Source organism: Aquila chrysaetos, chromosome 2 (assembly GCF_900496995.4).
Source record: "Aquila chrysaetos chrysaetos chromosome 2, bAquChr1.4, whole genome shotgun sequence".
Taxonomy (NCBI): Eukaryota; Metazoa; Chordata; class Aves; order Accipitriformes; family Accipitridae; genus Aquila; species Aquila chrysaetos.
Window position 1 is genome coordinate 41,986,055 of NC_044005.1, and position 13,503 is coordinate 41,999,557.

The window sequence follows — 13,503 nt, forward strand, 5'->3', positions numbered from 1 at the left end:
ACCAATCATGTATGATAACAGTTGGCAAGACATCTTCAAGGAAAAAGTAATCTAAGGTCAGCTCATGAAAGAAAGCTTTTACTGGATGAGTGTTACTGAACCTTCTTTGGTTGCTGATAGCATCGTTGCTGTAAAGAAGCTTAGAAACTTCAAGCTCAGCACTGAAATAATGATTCAAAACATGGAATTAGTACAATAAACTTCATTCATACAGTGTAAGGGGGCAGACAAATGCACAAAAGCACGGTAAGATTGCAGTATTCCAGCGGCCCTCTTCTCAAGGGCATTTAAAGTATGCTTTACTGGTTCTACAGTCACCAAGACAGGTAAAAAGCCCAAGAAATTCACTCATGACTCCAGGCATTTCAAAGCACCAGTCCATCTTTAAACTTCTCTTAACTCATGAAAGACATCTGTCTAAGGCTCAGTAACCCACCAGTTACATGAAGCAGCACTGGATGTCCTTTCGGCCAGCATCAGGTACCGGTAAGGGAACTATGGCCTATTACTTAACTTTCTATGGCCAGGGAGTTCATGATTCCCCCTCAGTGTTTTTATTGGATAAAATTGTATTGTATGATAACACAAGGCTCTCCACAGTGTCTGAAATACCTACTCAGCCCCAGCAAGGAAGCTGCACTGTTTATATAGCATTTTACATTCTTTTTCAATTGCACTTGTATTTAATAACAACAGGAATAAAAATTTACACTTTGTAGCCAATATTTATATTTTCCATTTGGCAGTTCTGATAATTTTTCATACCAAGTAGAGATAAAACCAACTTGGCAGACTGTATTTATCAACATTTCATCTGCTAAACCATTTCAGCTGGAAAACCAACTGTATTATCAACAGTTCTAAGCAGCATGCTTCTAAGTGTATTTTGAGAGAAACTCACAAAGAACACAAAACCAAACTAAGCAAGTAAGACAATATAAGGGGGGGAACCCCAACAGTTCAGCATTTAAATGTTTGTTATTCGTAATCCCTAAAATGGAAGTTTATCTAGTCCTGAGTACTTTAGAAAAACAACTTTATTTTTTAAACACTACATACACTTCCCAAGTTCCCAAAACCTCTTCCACACTACTGCACCAACAAGGAAATGGAGCACAGTCAAGAATTTCACCTATAGTTCTAGTAATTGCCAAATTTGATAGTTTTTCAAATATTGACTCCCAAAAGTAAAACAATCCTGTGCTCATCACTACCAGAAATACAAATTTCACAGGACTACCTCAGTCTTAAGTGATACTTTCTGTGAAAAACACCGCAATTATACAGGTTGAAACTTCAGGAACAGTTGTACTGACAACAGGCAAAAATGAAATGATACCATTCTGAAGACAAAACAGCAGTAAAATCTTATTTCAATGCTGACGTGATCGTATGCATGCTTAGTGAAATATTTGGATAGCTTTGCTGTGCATGATATTTATTTGTAGTAGATTTAATAATTCCTTATTAACAAAAATTTGTAATCATATCCTATTTTAAAATACCGAATCTTTCAACCTTCCTTCTTAATCAGTCAAACCTTGGATCTTCAAGCTAGGAGGAATCTCCATTAGTTATAAGAGATTTCTGATGCTTTATCAAGGAAAAGTGCTCAGAACAATATAGTATAAGTAAAATTTACTACCATTATTTAAAGATGTGATTATTTCCCTGTTGATCCTCTCAGCAGGATCACCTCAACACTCTTCCTTTCACTTCAGAGCCTTCTCCCTTTAGAACCTGATCCCCCAGCCCTCACCAAAAAGAATCTCATTGCTAAGCCAGAGTCCTCAGATCATCACAATTAATGATCCCTACCAAAGTTAACATATCTAATGAAAGCACGCATTAGTTGACAAAAAAGGCTATTGCAGTTCTACTGCATCTACTTAAGACAAAATGACTGAGTACTGTGGTATTACAAACAAAATAAGAAAAATACAGGGGCAGAAAAGAAAATGAAATTTTATGTATCCTATGTCTCAATCTCTTTCTGTAGATGTGATTATAAAGGACAAAACAGGATGGAAACACAGACAAAAAGAACAGCATCTCCTACCATTTCCTGAGATGCATACTTTGGATCTTCGGGATCAACTGACCAGTAGCAGTAATCAAAGCTGAAGGCCACAATCTTTTCTCTCGAGTCCCAAGTGCTATCAAGCCTACTGTCAACCTGATAACAAAAGGAAAATGACAGAAAAACCAATTCATTTTGAAGCTGACCAAAAAAATAAGCATTTTAAAACTAACAGGAAGTTTATCTAGGATCTGTATTGTGGAAAAGGAATGGCAAAAAGTTTATCCTCTTTATTCAATTTTCTTTGATGCTGAGAGTGAGGCAGAGACATACATGACAGACCTGCTGAAGCATTTTTGCTGAAGAATTCATTTACTACAACTAAGGTTCTCCAGGCTGTGTACAATAAACATAATTTAGTTAATCATCACAACATCTACATATTGGCAGTAAAGCTCTACAACCGTTTTGATACTTCTCCACCATTATTCTGCTTCGCTGAGAACCGCATCACAGAAACGAGGCCCCAGGTGAGAATACAAACCCAATTTTCTCACTGCATAGTTGAAAACGCAGGTCTCTTCCCCTATTTCTCCTTTGCTTTGCCATGGTTGAAGCTAATGTTTCTGTCACTGGGACTGCACACTATAAACCTAACCTTTACAGGTGATTAACAATGACAGTGAAGCCTTTCTAGCATAATAATCAGCAATGGTGACTGAAATTAAGGGAATTGTGCAAGTCTTTCTGTAAAATCTTGCCCAAGTGATTTGTAATAAAACAGATAAGCTTATGAGCAAGGAACTATGCATTGTTGCTCTACTCATCAAAGGAGGAGAGTAACAAGTCAAAACATTACACAAAATTAACACCATCCACATGTAATTTTGACCTAATTGGTAACTTTATTGTAACCTTGACATTTGCAAAAACATAAGCAGAAAAAAAGGTTCATTATAATTTGATACCTAAACAAACTGCTTCACTAATGGCCCCCAAAACTAGGGGTGTCAGTGCTGTCTGCCAGATTACTGGGTAAAGGGCACTGTAAGCACTGAACTCTGCCACCAGCTGTGAAGTTTACAGGGAAAATTAATTTACAGGCCCATCTGACAGGTTTGTGGGTTTGGGGGTTTTTTAAACCACGAAAGAGCAAAGCAAAATAGGACAGAAATAATTTTAGATGCTCTCTGAAGTAAAGGGGTTTCATCCATTTTAAACCCTGCATGATTCTAAAGTTATCACATTGAATTAAGTACAACCAAGGTTTCCTTTAGTCAGAAATAACATCTTAACAAACCTATTGATCATCTTCAATAACAGTATTTTGAACATGTCATGATTCAGAGATTTTTATGCAATTACCTTTTATTTTCTTAGGTTTTCTGCAGCAATAAGCAGAAGATAGCTTGGAGCACTGCCTTCCTATTGCAAAATGTAAAAATAAAAAAAAATACCCCTCCACCTCAGGAAAAGCAGCCCCTGATCACAGAGGTGATTACCCTTCTGGCAAGAAGGGGTTTGTTCTCCAGCTACAAAGTACACCTACCCCAGACACAACAACGTGAACGTTAGTGTCTAAGTATTAATTTATACACTAACTTGGATTCATCAAAGGCTGTCTAAATTTAGTTTATGCATAAAGCAAACTCAGTCCCTTTACAGAACTCACCAATTACGAAACCTCAAGAGAAAAAACATCCACAAGCCAACCCTTGCATCTCCAAATAGCCCTTCTCGGCCTGCTATGAGCAGTCAGCCCCGCTGCTGTGGTTTCCCAAGTATCCCAAGGCAGCCCACAGCTCCTCTTTAAACAAATAAAATAAAAAACCCTATGGGTCTAACAAGGCTCAGCTGGACCCCATTAGGCAGCTGCCTGACCGAGGCCTCCACCTGCTGAGGGAGGCTCCCCTAGCGGGGGCAGGCAGCCTCAGGGGCCCAAATCCTCACAGCCATGTCCCGGGGACCAAAGCCTTCCCCAGGACAACCACCAGGAACGGACAGCACCGCACCCGGAGGACAAGTGTCTCTTTGAGAGCTTTGTCACGTGTACAAGGAATTAGGGAAAATGATTTCAGAAGGTAGTGAGAGTCTCAAACTCTGCAAATACAGCCTTTGAAAAGGAAATATACAGAAAATAAGCAACATTTTACATCCATGAGACCTCTCATACCACTAGTATTTTTCCCTCTTCTTTCTTCAGAAATGAGCACCTGAAGTCAACACAAGAATAATTATAACAGAAAAAGGTAAATAGTTCAAATCCTTTCATTCAATTTTCACCAAGGTTTCTCTTCAAAACATAATGTATTGTTTCTCTTGAATGAGCCATCTAAAATAACTGGCTTGCTTGCAGATATAAAGAAAAAGGCGGCAAGAAATACGAAATGCATCCATCTTGGAGGATCCCCACAGTAATCTCACGGTTCATTTATTTGCCTTTTGAGAAGAATCATGTTTGACAATACAAAATTGCTTTGCTCCATTCTATTAATTTTGTGAAGGACCATGGCAGCTTTAAGTAGTTCAAGAGTCTAAACCAGAGGGCTGGTTCCCATGCACACTGGCTCCAGCGCTCTCAGAGGACGACAGCTACATTCAGTTTATTCTTATAGCTCTTGGTCTTTTACCAAGGCCTAAAGTGTAGCTGAACACATTTTGCTCCATTTCATGCAAGTCAGTTGCACTCTGAGTGCAAATATGAGCAGAGGAGAGATGCAGGGAAAGAAATTATCCAGATGTTAGTAACAGTAAGATAAGCACAAAGTCCTAAACAATTTACGAACAGCTTTGAATGATGGCGTGCAGCCAAATTGCAGAAGCTTTGACAAATATAAAATACAGAAAACACAACTACATGTTACATTCCCTGTCAAAAAAAAAACCCACCACACAAACAAACCCCAAACCAAAACAATCCTTCCCACCCCCCTTTTGCTGCAATTATTCTAGAGCTGTGCTGGTTTAAACTTCTCCCTTAATATTTCTATTAGAATGATCCAATAGCCAAGCAAACATAGAAAAGCATCAGAATATCAGGATTCTTATATGAGAAAGAGAAGACGACAAAAAGCATACCTTTATATTCCTGACTTTTGCCACTTTGTCATCAACTTCTACAATCACTCTTCCTCCTTCTGCACTCTCTCTGGAAACAGAATACATTAAAAAAAAATCCATTTAAAATATGAAGACACAGAAAGGTGCATGTCAAATTTGTAAAACCCAGAAATTTGTGTTTACTTTAACGAACTGCAAATTAGAGCTATAAAACAGCTACTTTTGCTTATAGACACTCTGTGACATAAAGCAGCATTTGCAGATCTGCAGCCAGGTATCTCAACAGTCGGGGGGGGAAAAAAACAGGACCGTGGTGATTAAACAGTTTAAAAGTGATTGTCCTAAATACTTTGTTAGGATTTTATTTCTGATTAAGAGTTGTTTTAAATTACATTTACAAGGAAGTAGAGTGGAGCACTGGTAGACTGGCTATGCTTTGTGGAGTACTGATCCACGTCACAGACTTGTGTGCCACAAGTGTCATCAGGTCACACTGTCTGATTTTTACCACATAATCCAAAGTGTTTGTTGTAGTCCTCAAAACAGTACTCTTCAGAAAAGCAAAACTGTCCTGAAATGTAAATAGACAGGATTGTTCCCCAAGTGCAAAGGACCATGCACTCGCTTATACTGTCTAAAATTCCCACTGAACACAGCTATGAGTGGCTACCACAGCCAACTTCCACTTCCAAAATGAGTCATATTAGAAAAGAATGAAAAAAGGGTGTCACCAAAGCAAAAAAAAAAGCATATTTCTGGGCTGACAGCATGATAGCTACTTGAAGTTAAGGATGTTCTTATTTATAGGTGTGTTGATTCACATCCCTCTCAATAATCACCATGGATTTTTTTATACGCAGCAAGTTAGAAATGAGGAAGATGTCATCAGTGGTCTACTTCTGACAGCATGGAAATAAACGAACACTTTGGTACTGAGAAGCTAAGAACAGGAGAAAGCTTTTTTTTTTTCCGTTATATTTCTTCTATGGTTTTTTTTTGCACTCCGATACTGACAAATCTTGTAAGCTGCAACTTTGCCAGAAAGTTTTATTTTCATGAAGCCTAATGCCTTTGTAAAGCTGGAAGAAATTGGTTTAGAAATAAAATCAATTTTGTCCTTAGTGCAGTTTTGTCACACTTTGTTTAAAATTAAGCTGAAGGGATAGACACTGTCATTTGAGATTAGCTGTATATGTATCCCCTGATAATCAGCTGGATCGGTATCATCAGGTCAGTTAAAAACCAGATAAGATAAAACAAGAGTTAGAAAACTCAAACCCAGTTGACCACCGTTCATTCATGGCCCTAGATCTGTCTTTTAACAGATTTCCTTACAACTGTACAGTCGTATTTACTCCCCCACTCCTTACAATCTCCTACAATCTCCTTACACTGACAGCTCTAACTTCCAGGCAGCACATAGCACGTGTCCTGCCTCTGGGGTCTCTCCTCTCCAGTTCTCAGTTTTTACCCCACGCGTTCTGTACCAAAACAACATTCAAAACAATGCCTTAGGACACTTAAGACTTCCACAGAGGCAATCGCTGTAGCATTTGAGCTTTACAAGCATAAAGAAGTTTTAAACTCATTTCTGAGCATAGGCTATCCCTGTTTTGCAGGTAGAAATAATGCTTTACCTTAAAGTCTCTGTGCTTCACATTACTAATTTTGAGCACCTGCCTTGAGACAAACTGAACTTAGTACTTTCTGTAATACATACTTATACATGGCACTTCACATAGCAATACAAGCACTGCTCCCAGAGGTTTTAGTTAAGCTGTGAGTGTTCAGCAGTTCAACACATCAGTCACTAGATCCCCGAGTTAGACCCCAGGAGAAAGAGGAACACTCACAGGAGAAAGAATTTGCATTATGCACAGCTGAGTACTGAACGGAGGCCTCATAAGGCTCCCTAAAGAACAAATGAAGGAGGAAAAGTGCCTAAGGATACAGTCTGTGAGTATTTAAGGTAGAAATTTGCAACTGATGCATTTAATCTGGACATGTGCAACTCCGTAGATGTTTTGAAAAGCAAGTGTTTTCCAACACAAGTAAGTTTGGGGACTTGCATATCCACATACAAACCTCAGCCAGGTGAGCTAATGGACAAAGCTGACAGTTGCCCTGTACAGCAGACCAGATCTAAGAGGAAGTGGGACATTTTGACAGAGAATTTCACAAGAACTTATGAACAGCAGAAGACAGACAAAACCAGAGGGATCCTTCAGGAGGGAGCTTGCTTCAGTTATATATACTGTTTCCTCCACTGCTGCATTATGATCTTGGCTGTATCCTGCTTCTTAACCTCACGAGTGTTCCCTATTTTTCAGTCCTACTGTTAACCCTCCAGCCTTACCACGCTAGTTACAGTTCACTGAGTTCCTATCCTCCTCTCCCTATGCACACACATGATCTCTTACAGGTACCTGCTATCTGTTCTCTCTGACATCTTGTCCATGGGCCCACGTTCAATTTTAGTGCCTTCAACTGCTCTGCAGGTCTCGTCTCCCTTCTCCTACTGCATTGTAGCTGGTTTTAGGCCTATCTCTCTGCTCCAGAGGTACACGATCCTACTCTCAGCAGCTCTCCCACTCTCTATCCCAAGTTTACTTGTACACTCCACAATTGAATCAGTGTTTCTTCCTGGATACCAGCTGGGGTCAGCAAACAGATTATTGAGAATCATTGGGACAGAAGACCTTGCTCTCAGTTCCTATACCTGGGCTTCAATTGTGACTTGGACAACACTGAGCTCAATTTATTAAGGTGGTGCTCAGCTGATGAGTTTTTTGACTTACGGGGATGCTGCAAGCACAATTTGGTCAACACTAGAGGATACAAGCTCAGACGCACTCAGAGAAAGCAGATCCCTTAAAACTTTTATCTGCTATGTTCTTACAAGTCTTCACTGAGCATGTTAAAGAATTTCAGTTATTTACAACTTGGGTCAGAAATGGGTAGATTCAGATGGGGAATTAAAAAAAATGCACACCAGATTTCCAGTTTTAAATAAATTGGGAAATTCAAATCAAAAGTCACCCTAAGTTGCTCTTAAATATTTTAAAAACTAATTTTCCCTTAACCTCATCTTCTGTAGCAGCTGAACTGTTCTGGACAAAGCTTAAAAATAATTACAAATATCTAGCCAGAGGCAGGTATTCATGAATGGAAGATTTCTACCCAAATGGTTGAAATCTGGCAAAGCTTTTAATAGTTTTAAATACCAGGATATTCTAATTGCAGACATAAAGCAACCTCAACAACAAGCAGTGCTCTCAACCCCACCTATAATGATTACATCAAACTCACTGCCTTCAGTCCACATGCATTATATACTTATATTAAAATAAATATAAAACCAGTAAAATACAAACAACACAAAATAAAATTACCACACCACCTTTTACCACAGGGTAGCAAGGATTCCTCACTACGCAGACAAAAAGCTCTATGCAGCAGCTAAATAGCTTTGTTCAAGTCTTACAAGACAAGAAAAACACCAGCAAACAGGGAGAGAACTAAAGTCTCCCCTTGCTCTGGGTGCAGATTCACAAGCACCCAGACTTTTATATTAACTGCGGGCTGTTGCTGCAGGAGGCAATTTCTCTTTGCTCTTCCAGCCTTCCACATGTGCTCCCACTTGTTTTCCTGCATCTGATCTAGCAATCACACCCCCATGCAATGACTCAGATCAGCTGTGATCAGAAAAACACACCAAAATAAATAAGCAAGGTGCCACAGGACCAGCCAGCCCTTCCAGAGCACTAAGCACCGTGGTCACACGGTTGCTAAGCCAAAGCAAGAGAAAAGGCAGGAACACGCGGTGGTGGGAATGGAGACCCCTCCCTTCTGCAGCTGCTTACAGCCAGAGAGCATTGAGCATAAACAAAACTGGACCTGCAGCCATCCCTAGCTCTACAAACCGTACATTCAACCTCCCTCTAAACATGTGTTTATATCATGCTTCATTTAGGTACAAACCAGAGAACTTTGGGAGAAAAAGCACGGTTTAATATCTAAAGCCCAGGAGGCAAAGCAGACTCCCAGCTGTTCTAGAAGTTCTGACCTTAACTCCAGATAGCAAACACTACAAGAGCTCTCTCGGCAAAACCTGTGTTTGTCAGTACAGTCTTACACCTATGTGCACCACAGTTTGCACGTGACTGATAAAACAATCCTTCATCCCTAGCAATGGGTGTTCTGCTCCACAGGTATGAAAGCTGTATTTGTTGTACCAATAAAATCAACTCCAAAGTACACTTCTCTAGTAACACATTTGACTTCTGCTGCTCAGAAGTCACAGTGATCCTAACATTTAGTTTCTCCATTCTCCCTTCTTCCCCACTTCTTAAAAAAAATCATGCTATGTTTGGGAAATGCCTCTCCTTCTAAATTACTGTGCATGAAAACAAGTTATCTGTACAAAGATAGAGCTGTAGAAAGACCATTTAACGGCGCATGTCCCAGGAAAGACCTGGATCTTCTCAGACACAGAAAGTTTTAGAGAAATGCAGACTCAGCAACAGAACAGTGACACAAGTACAGAATGCAGTGGCAGGGCTGTAATGGGCAGCTGCAAGAGACCTGACAGAAGCAAAGCTGCTGTGGCAGTCCAAAAAATAGGGGCAGCCCAAAGGAAATCTCCTCATACCATTAGCTGTTCTACGGCTAATCATTTCTGCAGCCAACACGTGAAGCTAACGCAACCCCAGAGAGACAACAGACACTCTGCAAGATGTAGAAGAACGAGCCAGCGGAAAAGAATCACAGGAGGATCAAGACCCTTGAGACAGACATTTCCACGGCTTGCTGCATCTCACTGGGATGACTTCAGAGAGAGAGTACAGAAGTGCAAGGAGGTATGCAGAGCTGGAGGAAGCAGTGGGTGGAAAGAAAGGGGGCAGTTGTTTATTTTAGACTTTATAAAATTTGCCCCACTTCTCCACCCTCTCAAATAACAGTCAGGCACTTGGAGAACAAAGGAACTGACTTTTAAAAAGTTGCCCGTTTATTTTAAAAACATGTACATGCAATTAAGCAAAAATACTGGCATCATTAGCAGTAGTCATGTCATACAACAAAACAGCTTCTACAAATACAGACCACCAAAGTACTCACCAAAGTGATCAAACATACCAAAGCCAATATATACCGCTCAAGTACATGAGAAATCTTAAATAATTTGTTAAAGAACTGAATACATGTCTACTCATACAAACTTTGAAAATAACCCTGCAATGTAATCGTTGCAACTACTTATGCTTTTCTACCCATTCCCGTCACTCAAATTAACTCCAAACGCAATCTCAGCCTGTACTGAGACAGAGGACCTCAAAAGCAGTATGGCAACACTATCGATTCCTCCCCTCTTGCAGAGATTTTTTTGTTGATCTGGGCAATTGTGTAGGTTCTGGTTTTTGGAGCAATTCAATCTTTTTTCTAGACTTTTCTAAAAAAAAAAAAAAAAAAAAAAAAAGTAGCCTTCTGTGGCTTACTGTGATGAAGAGCATTTTCACACTCTGCTTACAAACACAACCAAAAGCACACGCATAGTGAGCATGGCAGGATGCATAACAGCGGTCACTGCTGCTGTTTCCAGGGTTCTGTCACTTCCCAGGATGTGATCCCTAACTATGATAGCGTATAAGTAAGGTACAACATTTACAGAACTACCTCCGCTTCTACCTGGGACACTTTGTGCCATCTAACGGCACACTTGTGCAATCACCATGCCAGCAGCTGAAGTATAATCCCGAGGCAAATCTAATGCAAGGTTTTTCTTGGTCATAAATCTGAAGGTTTTATGGGGAAAACTTCAGGTAGTCACATTTATCTTTTCCCTTCCATTAACAGTATATTGTACAGTGTCTCTGCCTCTTGTTTATAGGTGGCCTTGGCAGAGGTATCTTTGAGAAGCTGCCATCTTTGCACCTCCTGAGCGACTGACCAATGCATGACGTATTTTCTAAGTTTTGCTAGTCTTCAGAGAACACTGTCCCAGACAAAATGGCCTGAGGACACATCTGTTGAGAGACCAAAGGTGCAATGAGAAGAGCACTAAGAGTCAGTCCATACTGCTCCATCAGAAATTGTGGAGAAGAATGTCAAAGCCTTCAGCCATTAGAGTTTCTGCACTCTACTGACAAGGTAAGGTACCTACAACCACAACTTTCCCAAACACAGCCTCCCTCCACGACACCAGCATAATCTGTATCCTTATCCCTACTGCTGTAACCTGTGAAAGTTGAGCTGCTAATAGCATGAACATCCTCACTTTGGCTAATGCAGGATTTTTTATTTACAAAAAAAAAAGTATCAACAATCAAGTAAATTTACCTGAAGTTTGTTTTCAACGTTTCTCATTATTTAGTACTACCCAATACCATTTTGGATATTTCCCTTTAAGTCATAATTGTTTTACTGTGTCTTGCAAATAGGAGTGCACACCCAGTCAGCAATCCTCCTACCAAATTCAGAACAGATGTTTATAAATAATTTAAAAATCTATACTGAAGCCAAGTACACAGAGTTCACCAAGACAGCACGCTGCTATACTAGACATGCTGCTCAAGTTATCTTTCAAGGCTACTCACAGCTGCACAGAGCTTTCATTGGCTCTGATAACAGCTAACACAATCTGATAGTCAGAAATCACCATTCCTAGTGATCACCGTCATCCTCATGTGGTTTCCCCCATTCTTCTTTGTGAACATTATGTAGCAATAAAAATACGAATATTTGGCGCAAAGATAAACATGAGGCATTGTCAGTGCTCTTTTCAGATACAGGCCTGCTCAAAGAGTTAAAGTCTTTACTTGATCTTACTAGACTTTTGATATATATATTCATGAGCTAAGAGAGGAAGCACAGGATGGCCTCCTCCGGTCACAGTAAGCTCTGCAATCCTGCCCATGTGATGGCAAAAGACAAGAACAGTGTTTCTGTCTCCACCATCTCTGAAGTCTTGTACTGCTAGAACAAGAACGTCATGCATCTTCCTTGAGCAATCCAAATCAGAAATACTCCTGATGATCCATCAGTGCTTTGAACAGCTGTGGAATAATGATGCTTTCTCTCTCATGCAGAAGCATTGAGGGGAGGAGGAAAGAGGAGAGGAAGAAGTCTTTTCATTTGTCATACCACCAGCATTTAAGGAAGCATGAAATAAGGAGGATTTAAAACAAAGCTACAGTCCAGTTTCATCCACCCTTGATTTCCCAACCGTTTACTGAGTAATGAGATAGTATAATTCACGGACTTATGCATCAAAGAAATTCTGTGCAAATACCATGATTTCCATGCAAACCAGAATTTGGATACAGTGGTCAGTTTACATTCCACGAGGACAGAACTTCAACCTGCAATCATAGTTAAATAAATGACTGTGACACCGAATGCTGTGATGCACTGTCGCAGCCCTCTTGCTTAGGTACCTCCTTCATTGTATTAAAAGCAGCTACTACAGTAAACCCTTAAATTCTAAAATCAGAGGTGCAAAACTCCATTATTTTGTTTAAAATCTATGCTACAGATAGGAAGATGGCAAGAAAATTTTAGAAGTGCACTGCTTTTTAAAGTTCACACAAAGCATTGGACTAAAGAGAAGGAAACTGGGGAAATCCTACCCAAAACTCACATAAATTCTCTGGGCACAGTGGTGGTGTCTCACCATGTACTTCACAAAGGTTCCGCAAGACTAGCATCCAACCACTGCACCATTCCCCAGGGGAGATGCTCAGTGATCTCTGTGTGTGCAGACACATCATCTTACATGTCTACAACTTCTCTCAGATAAAGTATGTGGTCTTACAGAATGAAACTACCCAGCAAAGACATGGCTCTGGCCAGGTGATTTAATGACACTGTACCCCATTTTTCTTTGCTGCATACAAAAAACCTGAACCCTGCTCCAAAACATTCTGACGCTCATAAAGTATTCTTAGGACTTGGGAGGAAAAATGTTCTATGAAAATGCAAAATATTAGTTCAAAGGCTTCCAAAAGCTGGTTTTACTTTTTTTGTTTTAGGACATTTTTGTAGCTGCTTTTGCACTGGCAACAAGGGAAGTGAAAGAAGAGAAGAGACAGTTAGCTGCTTACTCTGGGAAGTAAACCACCAGTAGCTAGCACCTTGTGCTCCTGTCTTAAATGAGTACAGGCCCAGTATTGTCACATAACATCAGCAGAAGCATCATCTTCTGTGGAATGGGTGGTGGTGGCCACTCAGGACATGCAGAGTCCTGCCCTTTTAAAGAGCTAGAAGGTCTGCCCTTTACCGGAGTTAGAAAATTTGCTTCATGCAACTGCAAGAATAATACATCTGGGAAAGGTTGCTGATGCAGTACCCTTATAAAAACACAGATGTGGCTTATGAAAACCACCTGCTAATGCCAAGTACAGATACTAAGAGAAAAGAGCAGCCAC

General features: G+C 40.1%; 1 protein-coding gene across 1 annotated transcript in view; it reads right to left on the reverse strand.

Annotated features, from left to right (window-relative positions):
• The window catches only part of STARD9 (StAR related lipid transfer domain containing 9), a 122,943-nt gene that overhangs the window by 102,161 nt on the left and 7,279 nt on the right, over nt 1-13,503 (reverse strand). Inside the window, exons 2-3 of the mRNA XM_030033566.1 lie at nt 5,099-5,168; nt 2,060-2,176 (exon numbers count right to left, since the gene is read on the reverse strand). Coding sequence (XP_029889426.1) covers nt 2,060-2,176; nt 5,099-5,168 — 187 coding nt within the window. The remainder of the gene's footprint in view (nt 1-2,059; nt 2,177-5,098; nt 5,169-13,503) is intronic.